A 13687-nucleotide genomic window follows, 5' to 3' on the forward strand; every position below is an offset into this window, starting at 1 on the left:
GACGACCACAAGGTGGCGGCCATCTTGTTCGCATGAACACAGGCAGCGGTGTTTGGTCAATGAGTTCTTGGCTCCATGATCGCCTGTGTTCATTTCTACAACACTTAGAAAGACATCGTTCGGTGGAAATGTTCCCACAAACAAGGGAAACAAGCTCCAGGGTAAGAACATTGACTATGTTTGGTAGTTTGTTCGATTTTTAAACTACCGAACTAGACCGACTGCAAGCCCTGATTCTCTGAAACTGTTTTGGGCATGGGACCATGCGTGCGGTCAGTCAAATTATGACTTCCAGGAAATTCCTGAACCGATCTGGGTGATTTTTGGATATGTTGGTCACCTAGATCGGAGCTATTTGTGGGGTTTTATGTATTTTTAAGGTACTTTTGGGGTGTTTGGGAAATGTGTGTTTTTTGTGCTTGGAGATAATTGAGTTTAATACAGTGCTTGATTCAATTATCTCCCAGGCACAGGGGAGGGATTATCTTGTTTTGTTTGGGAGTGTCCTGGAACTGAGAGCCAATGTAATTGTGTGTATGTTTTTACTGTAGTCTACTCTCAGGTCCAGAGGTGAGGGCCTCTTGCATGGGGACCTGCATATAAGGCCAGTTGTGGCTGCCAATATAAGGATTTCCAGCTTGTACTCCCAGAACAATGTGTCGTCTGGTTACTGGGAGGGGAAAGAGTTGCTCTTTAATCACTGTTCCAGTGTGGAGGATTCAACGGGTGAAGTCCTTGTAAGGACTAGAGCTCCCAGGATTGAGTGTCGTCCAGTGCCTGGGGGTGTCTAGAGCGAATTCCCCATTCAGTTTCAGGAGGAAGCGGTTCTAGGACTAGAGCTCCCGGGACTGAGTGTCGTCCAGTGCCTGAGGGGTTGCTAGAGCGGGTTCACAATTCGGCTCCAGGAGTGAACGGTTCCAGGGCCCCATTCAAGCCGAAGTGCTGTGGTTTGTCCCCCGTTCCAGCTAGGAAGCAGTCCTTGGCAGAGGTACCCAGTCAGGGGTACAGGGAGCTCTATTACAGTTATGATCTCATTTATGGCTGTTCATACAATCCATTTTAGCAAGTGCTAAAATAAGTTGGACAACACTGGCTGGGTTATACTTGATAGGATGGCTGCACATTCTAAATATTACTTTGTTCAGGTACATTATTGATATATCAAAGACATCTAATTGTTCAGGTACAGTATTGATATATCAAAGACATCTAATTGGTTTGGGGATACACATAAGGCCTTGAAAAGAACTAATTAATTTTACTATTCACACAATATGGCAGACTTGATGGGCATTCTGGTTCTTTCCTGCTGTCAGAGTCTATGTTTCTAAGGGGAACACTGAAGTGCATTACTATATATATATATATATATATATATATATATATATATATACACACATCCCCCTTATATATGTGTGTATTTATATGAGGGTGGTGTAATATATATAAAATTAAGTGTACCACAAAGTGAGAGTTAATGTAAAAAATAGTCAGCAAATAATGGAGTAGCTAAAGAGTACATGGAGTCTGGGTAAAAGCTTAGGGAACAGTGAGTGATTATAAGGGAACTGTAATTTAGTTCCATTAATAACTTTAAAAATATTTGGTAAGTTATTAAAAATATGAATTTTAAGATCGGGGGGTTGCAAGTTGGCTTAAGCCCAAGGGTAAAAGCCATGGCCCCTTCCAGATATACTGACTTTAATTCATCCCAAAAACCCATACTATACCACTCTCAATGTTCAACCCTAAACCCCAGCATGTGATATGGATCCCATTATGACACTAAATGTTTGAATAAATGTATTATATAAACTTATATTTATAAACTCCAAACCTGCTGTATATGCCCTGCAATCACCACATAAAACCCAATGTTTCTGCATTAAACCTATACCCAATGCACGAAAACCTAAACACACATAAATACCCCCAGACTATGCTGTATAATAAACTCCAAATATGTTGCATTAAGGTGGAACAACTATAAATTATGTAACTTGGGGTGTTATTACTCTCTCATTATTAGGCAAGACATGAAGTAAAAAATGAAAGGGTGCTAAAATCAGACCCACTGCTTTTAAGGACCTAATTCGAGTCTCTGGGAAATGTCAGCACACCCCTAGCTTCGAAGAGAATATAATGAAGAGGGAGTGCAGCTCATGATTGAGATACTGCACATGATTTAATCTGCTCTTTGCCACGCTGAGCATTTGTATGCTTATGTTCTACTAATACCAGTTTGTCCTGGGCAGAACAAAATATCCTCAGAGTCCCATTGACAAGGCACGAAAAAAAAAATCTGCAGAAAGATGAAGAGGGACTGGCCAACACAGCAATCTCTCCGAGTGTCACCAAGAAGTTTATAACCCAGGACAAACTTGTTCCTGGGAGATTTGCCTACATATTCTGATTAGTCAGAGCTCCAATTACACCAAATGAAATACAGAAGATTGCCCACCAGGTTCCCATAAACGCTCTAAACGTCTTAATTGCTCCTGTAAAATTTCCATTTCATAAAGATCCCGGCTGTATTTATTAAATCCGGTAACCTAATTACACCCATCCATCCTCTTTAATCTTTTTCATTGCAGTCATAAAAAATTCATAAAAGAAACAGTAGCACTGGCTCAACAGCAAAATCAGAGAGAAAGGTGATTGTGGCAGGTATGAATATCAAAGAAAGGATACAGATAAAAATAGTCATAGAAGGCGTAAAATAACAACAATGCAAGCAATGTCTAGAAATTGCACTGACTGTGTTTTATTTTCTCTTTTAATGCATTAGCTACGGACGTTCTGCAAATGTAATTATTTATAAAATATTTTATCAGGATGGATACATTGAGATTTATCTCGTTTTCAAGTATGTCCTGGGTTCATGTATGTCCTGGTTAATAGGGTTAATAGAGTCGCTAGTGATATCAGCTCCCCTTTGTCTTCCACATAACATTATTGTTCATTAACTATGCAGAGGTCCTGGAACTAGCGGAGTCAAAAATTATACCAGGTCTTCATTATCATCTTACTCTACACCAAGCCTAGACTACGAGGCAAAAAAAAAAAAAAAAACTGACAAAAGGCAATTGATTAAATAGAAGGTATGGATGTCAGAAAAATATATAGGGTTTATTCACCAAGCTATTTGCTAAGATACTAAAGTTCCACTGAATTGTACTTTAAATGTTACATTTTTGGGTATTCATGAAATACAATCTGGCGGCAAATTTGGATAAAAGTACAAAATGTGCAACTATAATTAGAGTAATTCAGTGGTTGCAAAATATTAGATTGAAAACAGGGTCAGAATTGCCTCTTTTATTGAACACCATGAGATAAACAGTCCTAATTTGTAGCAATGCCTACTCAGAAAATGTGTTCTAATTCAGAGCTCATTTGAATCAGTCTGGAGGTAGATTTGCAGAGTTAAAAATATAGATATTTGTATATTCATTGAATGTCTTGTGCTCTGTGGATTTAATAGAGGCGGGGAGTGGCACCTGGAAGACCCCAAGTAGGAAATCAAACTGTTGAAGCATCATAACTAGTACAGTACACTTCAGTGGTTTACATAGGCATAGGCTGAAAAGAGACATGTGTCCATCAGGTTCAGCTTTCCTCACATTTTTATTTTTCGCAAAATAAGACTAAAAAAAAACAGTTTGAAGCACTTCCAATTTTGCAACAAACTAGGAAAAAAAATTCCTCTTGACCCCAGAATGGCAGTCAGATTTTTCCTTGAATGAAGAAGCTAGTACCCTACAGTTGAAAAATTTTATAATTGAATATTGTGTTTGTTTTTTTTTTTTTTAAATATGCATCTAGTTGCCGTTTAAACATCTGTACAGACTCTGATAAAACTACTTCTTAAGGCAATGAATTCCACATCCTTATGGTTCTTATGGTAAAAAAAAAATTCCTTTGCCTTAGACTAAATCTAATTTCCTCCAGTCTAAATTGTGTCTTATGTATAGTTCTGTTTGTGAATAGATTTCAAAACAATGGTTTGTTTTGATATTTTTGTATCATGTTATTATATCCCCTCTGAGGCAAAGTTTTTCTGAACTAAAGATGCCTACATTTGTTAACCTTAAGAGTGTTCTTTTTGTGGGCGGGGCTTCTGCTCCTTGGCAGCCAGGTGCATTTTGTATGAGCGCCTAACACAGCTCCTGTAACTGATACTTTACATAACTCTCAGCTTGTCTGACAGGCACAAACCGTTACTTACCTCCCTCTGAAGACAGATAGAGTGCTTTGGACTTTATCCTGTAGTACCTGCTACTGCATAACCCAAAGGCTCGAGTGAGGTCTAGTTAACCCCTTAAGGACACATGACGTGCCTGACACGTCATGATTCCCTTTTATTCCAGAAGTTTGGTCCTTAAGGGGTTAAAGAAGTCATACTATGAGGGCCAGGAATACAACTTTGTATTCCTGGCACTTATAGTATCTCTTTAACTAGGCCTTTCTGTCTCGCCCCGCTGCCCCCATTTACCTCCCCCCTCTGCCCAGGTGAGTAAAGCATTGAAAACCCTTTATTTACTTGCCTGAACCCAGTGCTAGATTGTTGCTTTGCCTCCTCTGACGCCCCGTGACAAGTGGGTGCTAATGCGCATGCGTGGCAAATGCTGCATGTGCATTAGCCCTCCCCATTTGAGTCTGTGGCTTGGAGATGCTGGCCTTTATTCAGGCCTGGAGATGGAGGAATGGCCTGGCTCACATTTATTGCGCCGCACCGCAGGCGGCTTGCATATATTTGTCCTGTGTCTCCCGAACCAGGGAATTGGCTGAACAAGCACTAAGCTGGGCTATTTGTTTGATTATGTTTGTAGTTCCCTTACAATGCATTAAATGCATTGTGCTTTTCATTGCTAGGCCATGCTATGTCCTTTCTTTTTGTTCTGTTTTATTTTCATGTATACCTCACATGACTCTCCACCACTATATGAAGTTGAGTTTCAGTGGTTAATTTGTCATGCTGTTATAACCTACTACTCAGCATTACTACTTACCATAGAATGTGACGGCAGATAAGAACCATTCGGCCCATCTAGTCTGCCCAATTTTGTAAATACTTTCATTAGTCCCTTGCCTTATCTTATAGTTAGTATAGCCAGGGCCGGATTAACATAGGGGCTGATGGAGCTGCAGCTCCAGGCCCAGGCCCAGGCCCAGGCCCATGGAATAGGCCCATTAAAAAAAACAAAAAAACATTTTTTTTTTTAACACACTACTCTTAGGTTTGCCACCTGACTGGTATTTTAAGGCACAACCGGTATTTGAGGCTGCCTGGTCTTGACTGTATTGCAGTAATACCGGCAATACAAATGCAAATATTTTTCTCAGTATAAACGGAGATTACTCTGCAATACCAGCACCGGCCAGTAGGGGTCACTGTGTATGGAGAGAGGCAGGGATAGGAAGTTATAGCATCTCCCTGCCTCTCTCTAATTACTGATTTGCGGGGGAGCATCTACACAGCACAGAGAGTCCAGACAGCAGCTCCCAGCCTGCAGAGACAGACTACAGCTCAGGTATGTGAAAGATGGGGGAAAGGCAGCAGGGAGACATGGGGACACTGAGACACTAGGGCACACTGGGAAACATGGGGACACTGTGAGACATAGGTAGACACATTGGGATATGGAGACACAAGGGGCACAGTGTCCCCATGTCTTCCAGCCAGTGTCTTTGTGGCCCCATGTCTCCCAGCCAGTGTCCCTATGTCTCCCAGTGTCTGTGTCCCCATGTCTCTGTATCCCTAGTGACTGTGACCCCATGTCTACCAGTGTCTGTGTCCCCATGTCTCTGTGTTCCTAGTGTCCCCATGTATCCCAGTGCCCCCAAATGTCTGTGTCCCCATGTCTCCTAGCCAGTCTCCCAGTGTCCCTATGTCTCCCAGCCAGTGTCCCTATGTCTCCCAGTGTCTGTGTCCCCATGTCTCTGTATCCCTAGTGACTGTGACCCCATGTCTACCAGTGTCTGTGTCCCCATGTCTCTGTGTTCCTAGTGTCCCCATGTATCCCAGTGCCCCCAAATGTCTGTGTCCCCATGTCTCCTAGTGTCCCCATGTCTTTGTCCACAAGTGCCCCCATGTCTCCCACTGTCCCCAAGTGTCTGGGTCCCCATGCCTCCCAGCCAGTGTCCCTAGTATCTCAGTGTACCCATGTCTCCCAGTGTTAGTGTTCCCATGTCTCTGTGTCCCTAGTGTCTGTGGTCCCATTTCTCCCAGTGATCCCAAATGTCTCAGTGTCTCCATGTCTCCCAGTGTCCCCATGTTTGTATCCACTAGTGCCCCTATGTCTCCAGGTGTCCTCAAGTGTCTCAGTGTCCCCGGGTCTCTCAGTGTCCCCAGGTCTCTTAGTTTCCCCTAGTATCCTAGTGACACGGGACACACTGAGACATGGTGACACTGGGAGAAATGGGGACACAGACACTGGGAGACTAGGGGACTGGGTGACATGGGGACACTGGCACTGTGATACATAGGGCTTACCAGGCCTTCCAATTCCTTAGACAGACATGCCCCCTTTTTGGGCATGTTCGCCCCTTTTGGCAGTTCTGGTCATGTGATTCGTGTCAGTGGCCCATCCTTTTACCCCGCCCTTTGACTTCCTGCTTCACTGGACACTGCTGTTAGAGGGTATGGATTTACTTGAAAGATGAAAGCGTAAATTAGATTAAAAGATTAGCATAGAGTATTTGTTTTCTTATAGCTGCATCCTTTGAGTTTCCCTCCAAAACCAACTTCATCAGATACATGCCGATTGAGAGGTATGACTGTTTTTGGTGAAAAAGATTTTGTAATTAGGCCCCATCATAATTGTCAGCACCAGGCCCACTGGGCTCTTAATCTGGCCCACCTGGAAGGCTATTCCATGCATCCACTACCCTCTCAGTAAAGTAATGCTTCTTGATATTTTTAAACCTTTGCCCCTCTAATTTAATACTATGTCCTCTTGCTGTGGTACTTTTTCTTCTTTTAAATATAGTCTCCTCCTTTACGGTGTTGATTCCTTTTATGTATTTAATGTTTCTATCATATCTCCCCTGTCTACTCTTTCACCCAGCTATACATGTTAAGATCCTTTAACCTTTCCTTGTAAGTTTTATACTGCAATACATGAACCAGTTTAGTAGCCCTTCTCTGAACTCTCTCTAAAGTATCAATATCCTTCTGAAGATACGGTCTTCAGTACTGCGTACAATACTCCAAGTGAGGTCTCACCAGTGTTCTGTACAATGGCATGATCACTTCTCTTTCTACTGCTACCTCTCCCTATACAACCAAGCTTTCTGCTAGCATTTCCTGCTGCTCTATTACATTGTCTGCCTACCTTTAAGTCATCTGAAATAATTACCCCTAAATCCCTTTCCTCAGATGTTGAGGTTAGGACTATCAAATATTCTATACTCTGCCCTTGGGTTTTTTCGTCCAAGGTGCATTAACTTGCACTTATCCACATTAAATGTCAGCTGCCACAACTCAAAATTTTTCTAGTTTACCTAAATCATTAGCAATTTGGCTTATCCCTCCTGGAACATCAACCCTGTTACATATCTTAGAATCATCAGCAAAAAGAAATGCCTTACCATCAATACCTTCTGCAATATCACTAATAAAAATATTAAAGAGAATGGGTCCAAGTACAGATCCCTGAGGTACCCCACTGGTGACAAGACCATGCTTCGAATATACTCCACTGACTACAACCCTCTGTTGCCTGTCACTCAGCCACTGCCTTACACATTCAACAATATTGGAATCCAAACTTAAAGATTGCAATTTATTGAGAAAACTTCTATGTGCAACAGTGTCAAAAGCCTTACTGAAATCTAGGTAAGCAATGTCTACTGCACCACCCTGATCTATTATTTTAGTTGCCCAATCAAAAATATCAATATGATTAATTTGGCATGATCTCTCTGTAGTAAACCCATGTTGTCTCTGATCTTGAAATCCATGTGATTTTAAATGTTCAACAATCCTATCCTCTAACACGGTTTCCATTACTTTCCCCACTACTGAAGTAAGGCTTACTGACCTATAGTTGCCCAACTCCTCCCTACTACCATTCTTGTGAATGGGCACAACATTCGCTAACTTCCAATCTTCTGGGACTACTCCTGTTACAATGATTGGTTAAATAAATCTGTTAATGGTTTTGCTAGTACACCACTAAGCTCTTTTAATAACTTTGGGTGTATTCCATCAGGCCCCGTTGACGTATTTGCCTTTACTTTTGACAGCTGAAATAGAACCTCTTCCTCTATAAACTCATATGTAACAAATTACTCATTTGTCCTTTTTCCTAACTTTCCTTCATTTTAATCTGTAAATACTGAACAAAAATATTCATTGAGGCAGTCAGCTAGACCTTTATTATCTTCTACATATCTTCCTTCTTTTGTTTTTAATCTAACTAATCCTTGTTTTACTTTTCTCATTTATGTATCTAAAAATGTTTTGTCCCCATTTTTTACTGACTGTGCTATTTTCTCTTCTGTGTGTGATTTGGAAGCTCTTATAACTTGCCTAGCCTCTTTCTGCCTAATCATATAGATCTGTCTATCTTCCTCTATCTGTTTTTTTTATAACTACTAAATGCTAACTTTTTGTTTTTTACTATTTTGCCACATCTGTGGAGTACCACAGTGATTTCTTAATTTTTTTGCTTTTACTGACAAGTTACTGACTTTAGTTTTTGTGTGGTGTGACTCAGTCACTGTTCTTATATTGTTCAATCCCCCTTAGTAAGGCCCATATGCCATCATGTGTACAGCAGATTTCGCTAGAAAATTAACACGTTACCCGATATCCATCAATATGTTCCATTGACTCCTCTGCATTGGGACTGCTACTTAAAACAGACACCAAGGCTTTAATAGAGGCATATAGCGCTTGGTCATCAGATGCCATGGACACCAGGCTTAGTATCACAGCTGGGCCACCAATGTAATTCAAAGTGTCAGCAGCTGGGCTTGAATGAAAAAAACGAACACCTGTAACAGAACTGGAACAGTGTGAGATATATGGGGGGAAAAAACAAATACATCTAACATTGAACTATGCTTCGAACACAGAAACATTACAAAACAATATTTTTCTCTTGCTACACCAACCAAGACATTCCAATTCTCATAGTCTTCCTGGTGCCAAGAGCGACAACAAAATACGAATGTTGTTAAATTTAAATAGACTCAAGTTGCATATCTGTAGAGAGTTTTGGGCATTATAATATAAAAGGAACAATGTTATATCATTTCATTTCGTATTTTTCCCCCTTCTACATAAAGCAACCTGTGTCACTGTAAAGCATTACATACTATGTTACAATGCCACATTCAATAGGAAATAGACACCATCACGGACAGCATGTATGATAAAATCGTGCAAAGAGTGGATAAAGAGAAAGATAAAACATAAATAGAAGGACAGGTGGGAAAGGCAGCTGGACATTTTGGCATATGTTCTGCTCCAAGAACTAAAAAACATTATACATAGATCTTTGGAAGCAATGAGGCCAGCAAATGAAAGTGCTCCAAATTTACACTCACCTTTACCGTCTATTGTCACTGCGCCAAATGTACGCGCTGCGCCCAACAGATGTGAGGCCAAGTTTCTAGCCAAAAATATAGGGGTGCAGTTATCCTTTGAAGTAATTCCCAGCTGTAAGGATATATAATCACAGTGCACATATTACTAAACTGACAACTGGGTCAATACAATATTTGACATTATATACAAATCAATTAAAGGTAGAATATGATTTGTAAGTGGAAGGATTTAAGCATCACTGCGCTAGAAATAAAGCAAATAAAGCCTGTTTTGTTATGTGTTTCATGACGTTTTGCATATTTACCTCTTTTGCAACATGGCGTCCATCCACCTCATTATAGGTTTCCTTGATCTGGGTGATCGTTGTGAAACATGAGCTGAGAATGTTCACCCCAAACACAATCTTTTCCTCTGCCAGCAATGGAGAGGTTGCACCTAAATAAATATAATCTATTAAAGCATGTACAAATAATGAGGATGCCAGAAAATCTGATTTTAAATTTTAAGAAGTGAGCACTTTTTCAATAATACCAATAAAGAAAAATCTAATTAATCTAACTTATCACAAGGAACACATAAGTTAGTGCTAAGCATTTACTAACCCCAAATTACAAAATTCAGACTGGAAACTTTCTACAGTTGTTTATATTTGTTATATCAGATACTTGAGTTTTGAGCAGGGTGGTTACTTCATTGTAATTCTTCTCCTCACTAAAGTTTCAACTATAGAAGCATTTACTGGGGTGAGGAGTATAAGTTTTAAAGGAAAAACATACTTACTCCAGTAATACTGTTATGTCCTTTCTGATATGATGCTCTATGGGTGCTAACTATGAAATGACACAGCAGTGCATGTGCACTTGGGCATTACTTGTATAGTGCTGTACAAAGGATTCAATAATTTTAGAAAAAAACTTTTCAAATTATTTATCTACAGAAGTCACCATTTAAGTCTATGGGAATTATTGTAGGTAAAAAATAAAGTTTTTCTAACAGCATAGAATCATTTGGAAAGCTTATTAAATCAAGGGCGATGCCGGCTGAGTCATTTTTGTAGTATGCTTTGGTTGTAGCAGGACAGTTAGACATACAGTGTAAATTAAATAAAAACATACATATATGGACAACTGAATATGGACCAATCAATACTATAGCTGTAGTGGAAGTTCGAGAGCAGAGATTTTTTTCTCTGTGTTTTTATATTGATAAATTATATATGCATTACATGGTACCAAACAAAATGGTCTACATTTCACAGAAATGATACTAGATACATAGATTGAAGTACAAGCAGTTAAAGATTTCAAGAATGTTTGGTATAAAACTATCCGTCAGAACAATTATCTGTGAGTTTTCGTGATGGGCAAAGTAAATAAGATGAGTTTTTATTAGGGAAACAATTTCAGTATTCTATAAACTGATGGCCACCACGTAGCACTCAAGTTGTTGTGATACTCAACCAGCCACATAAAAACTCCTCTTCACTTTGGCTGATTTCAGAATATTACGAGAGCTATATTCCACCACAGCTATAGAACAACATGCCAATTACCCCCATTTGATTAATCAATTACTTCACACTTGTAGCCCCTAGTTCTTATCTCACAGGAATGTGCAAGCATTATCAACCATGAAATAGAGAGGAACAATTAACTATCATTATCAAATGCTTACAGATTCATTCCTAAAGGGAAAAAAATGGATCTATGCTGTGTTTGAATGGCTAATATAGTTTTCAGGAAACTGGGAGTGACTTCTGATACTTAGTAACATTATTTCTGCGAATAGGAGTGGTAATGGTTCACTAAATATGGATAGTTTAGACAAGGTTAATACCCTCACTATAGAATGCCTCGGGGACTAAAACAAGACCCAAGCGCAAGGTTGGGAGTTTTAGGAGGAGAAGGTTAAGTGTATTCAGGTTTTAAGGTGGAGGGATTTACCGTTTATAAACAAAGTTCCCCTTCTATAGCCCTTACATTCTATAGGTCTTTGACCTCTGTGCCCATTATTGCTTACAATTCCCACACACACTTTATTCTGACAACAAAAAACTGAAGATCAACGCAGCGTGTGGGAAATCAATAAACTTTTCTTTTTTTTTATGCACCAAACTCCATTTAAAGAGCACCCTTCCCCCCCCATGATCCCGAGTGACCATTTATAGCCGAGCACTTTACTTTTCCTTCTGACCTCCGACTCTGTACAGATCAGAAGAGAATAGGATTGTAAAATCATGTCCAAGTGCGTGGATGGTGTAAATATTAAAAAAATTTCCTTGAATCTAGGTTTCTCACGAATGACTATGACATCATGCTGAATATAATATTTGCTGTTTCTAACTGGCAACCAGTGGCAGAACAAACAAAGTGGGGCATGATGAAAAAAAAGTTAACTGCTTGTAGATCAACAATTACAATCCTTGCAGAGTTGTATCTGACTGCGGTGCATGTGTGTGAATGTGAATGTAGGCATGTTTTCTATGAAGTATGTGTGTATGCATGTTTGTATATAGCTGATGATTAATGCAGGTTTTTGTTTATAAGTAGTTTTGGTATTTGAATGCAGAGGTGTATTTTTTGTTTTGTTAGCATTTTAATGGACAAATAACCTTCCATGCAAACACTTAAATTAAACACATTGCTGGTCTTTAAATGCAGGGGTGTGTTTCTGTTTAATGTTGGTGTTTGAATGCAGAAGTGTGTTTTTCTATTGTCATTGTTTGACTGCAGGGACATGTATGTGTGTAGTGTTGGTGTTTGAATGCAGAGCTATTTTTAGCTCAGTTAAATCCTAAACAGATCAATTAATTTGGGTGTGGATTAAAATGAATTTGATTCGAATGAACCATAGGAAAGTATTGGATTGGCTGAGACTGTCAAGGAGGCAGATCAGGGGCTGAGCTAGCAGAAGCCAAACAAGGCTCTGGCCAATTAGCATCTTCTTATAGATATGCATTGAGTTAATGCATCTCTATGAGGAAAGTTCCGTGTCTCCACGCAGAGGTTGGAGACACTGAATGTATGTGCAGCACTGCCCCAGGAAGCACATCTACCAGTCATCTAAGGAGTAGTCACTGGAGGTATCCCTAGGTTGTAATGTAAATACTGCGTTTTCTCTAAAAAGACAGTGTTTACTGCAAAAAGCCTGAAAGGACTGACTATACTCACCAGAACAAATAAAATAAGCTGTAGTTGTTCTGGTGACTATAGTGTCTTTAAATTTTAAATTCACTTTGAATTCCCAACAATTCTCACTTTAGTAAATAACCCTGGCTTTGAGATCCAGGAATCTATCTCCGTGAGTAACCTTTTCAAAAGTCTTAAGAACAGATTCCGATAACACTGCACTACCATGTCTTAAAATTCCTTCTCACCATTTCTGATGTTTCCACAGTAAGAGGGACCAAGTCTTTGTATTAATAGCAATGTATCTTCCGACAAAGCTTCTTCAAATAGAAAAGCGTGGCCTAGCCGCCATTGTAGTGCACTCTGCTGACGCCACATTCTGGGTGTTCCAAGAAATGCGTGAATGTCCACAAGAGAGGAGGGTTCGAGAGAAGAGCTGGCCCCAGGAAGACGCTCAATATACTGCATCTGAGTAAAAATTTGCCAGAGTTGACATTTTGGGTGCGAAAATTAAGTACTTTGTATACATTTTTGGGCAGATGATCAAAAGCAAAGTGTAATATAACTAAAGAAAAAAAAAATATGACTGATGATTAAGTTTAATTGTTTATTCATCTATCATAAAGTATTCATTTATTGTACCATCTCCACATTTATTAATAATTACTGTACCATCTCCACCTTAATAAAAAAAAAAAAGAATGCAGATTTTTCATACCATATCCAAATCCTTCCTCCTTTTTTCAACCCCCCCCCCCCCACCCCCACACACAATTTACAATGTATAAATAATTTAAAGGAACATTTTAGTGTCAGGAATACAAACATATATTCCTGACTCTATATGGGTAAAAACACATTTTAGGTGGCCGACCCCATCCATGCCCCCATTAAAAAATTAAAGAACTGAACTTTTTTCCGGCGCCGCTAGAAGGAGGCTAGAAGGAGGCAATTGGGAAGCTATTGCGCATGAGCAGCATAGCCCTGCGCTGCACCAATC

At 39.7% G+C, this 13687-nt stretch overlaps 1 protein-coding gene across 1 annotated transcript in view; it reads right to left on the reverse strand.

Moving 5' to 3' along the window:
* Positions 1–13687, reverse strand: part of WDFY4 (WDFY family member 4) — a 344228-nt gene that overhangs the window by 150457 nt on the left and 180084 nt on the right. Inside the window, exons 20-23 of the mRNA XM_063434671.1 lie at positions 12936–13155; positions 9864–9994; positions 9559–9670; positions 8813–9003 (exon numbers count right to left, since the gene is read on the reverse strand). Coding sequence (XP_063290741.1) covers positions 8813–9003; positions 9559–9670; positions 9864–9994; positions 12936–13155 — 654 coding nt within the window. The remainder of the gene's footprint in view (positions 1–8812; positions 9004–9558; positions 9671–9863; positions 9995–12935; positions 13156–13687) is intronic.

The sequence above is a fragment of the Pelobates fuscus genome, chromosome 10, assembly GCF_036172605.1.
Source record: "Pelobates fuscus isolate aPelFus1 chromosome 10, aPelFus1.pri, whole genome shotgun sequence".
NCBI classification, from domain to species: domain Eukaryota; kingdom Metazoa; phylum Chordata; class Amphibia; order Anura; family Pelobatidae; genus Pelobates; species Pelobates fuscus.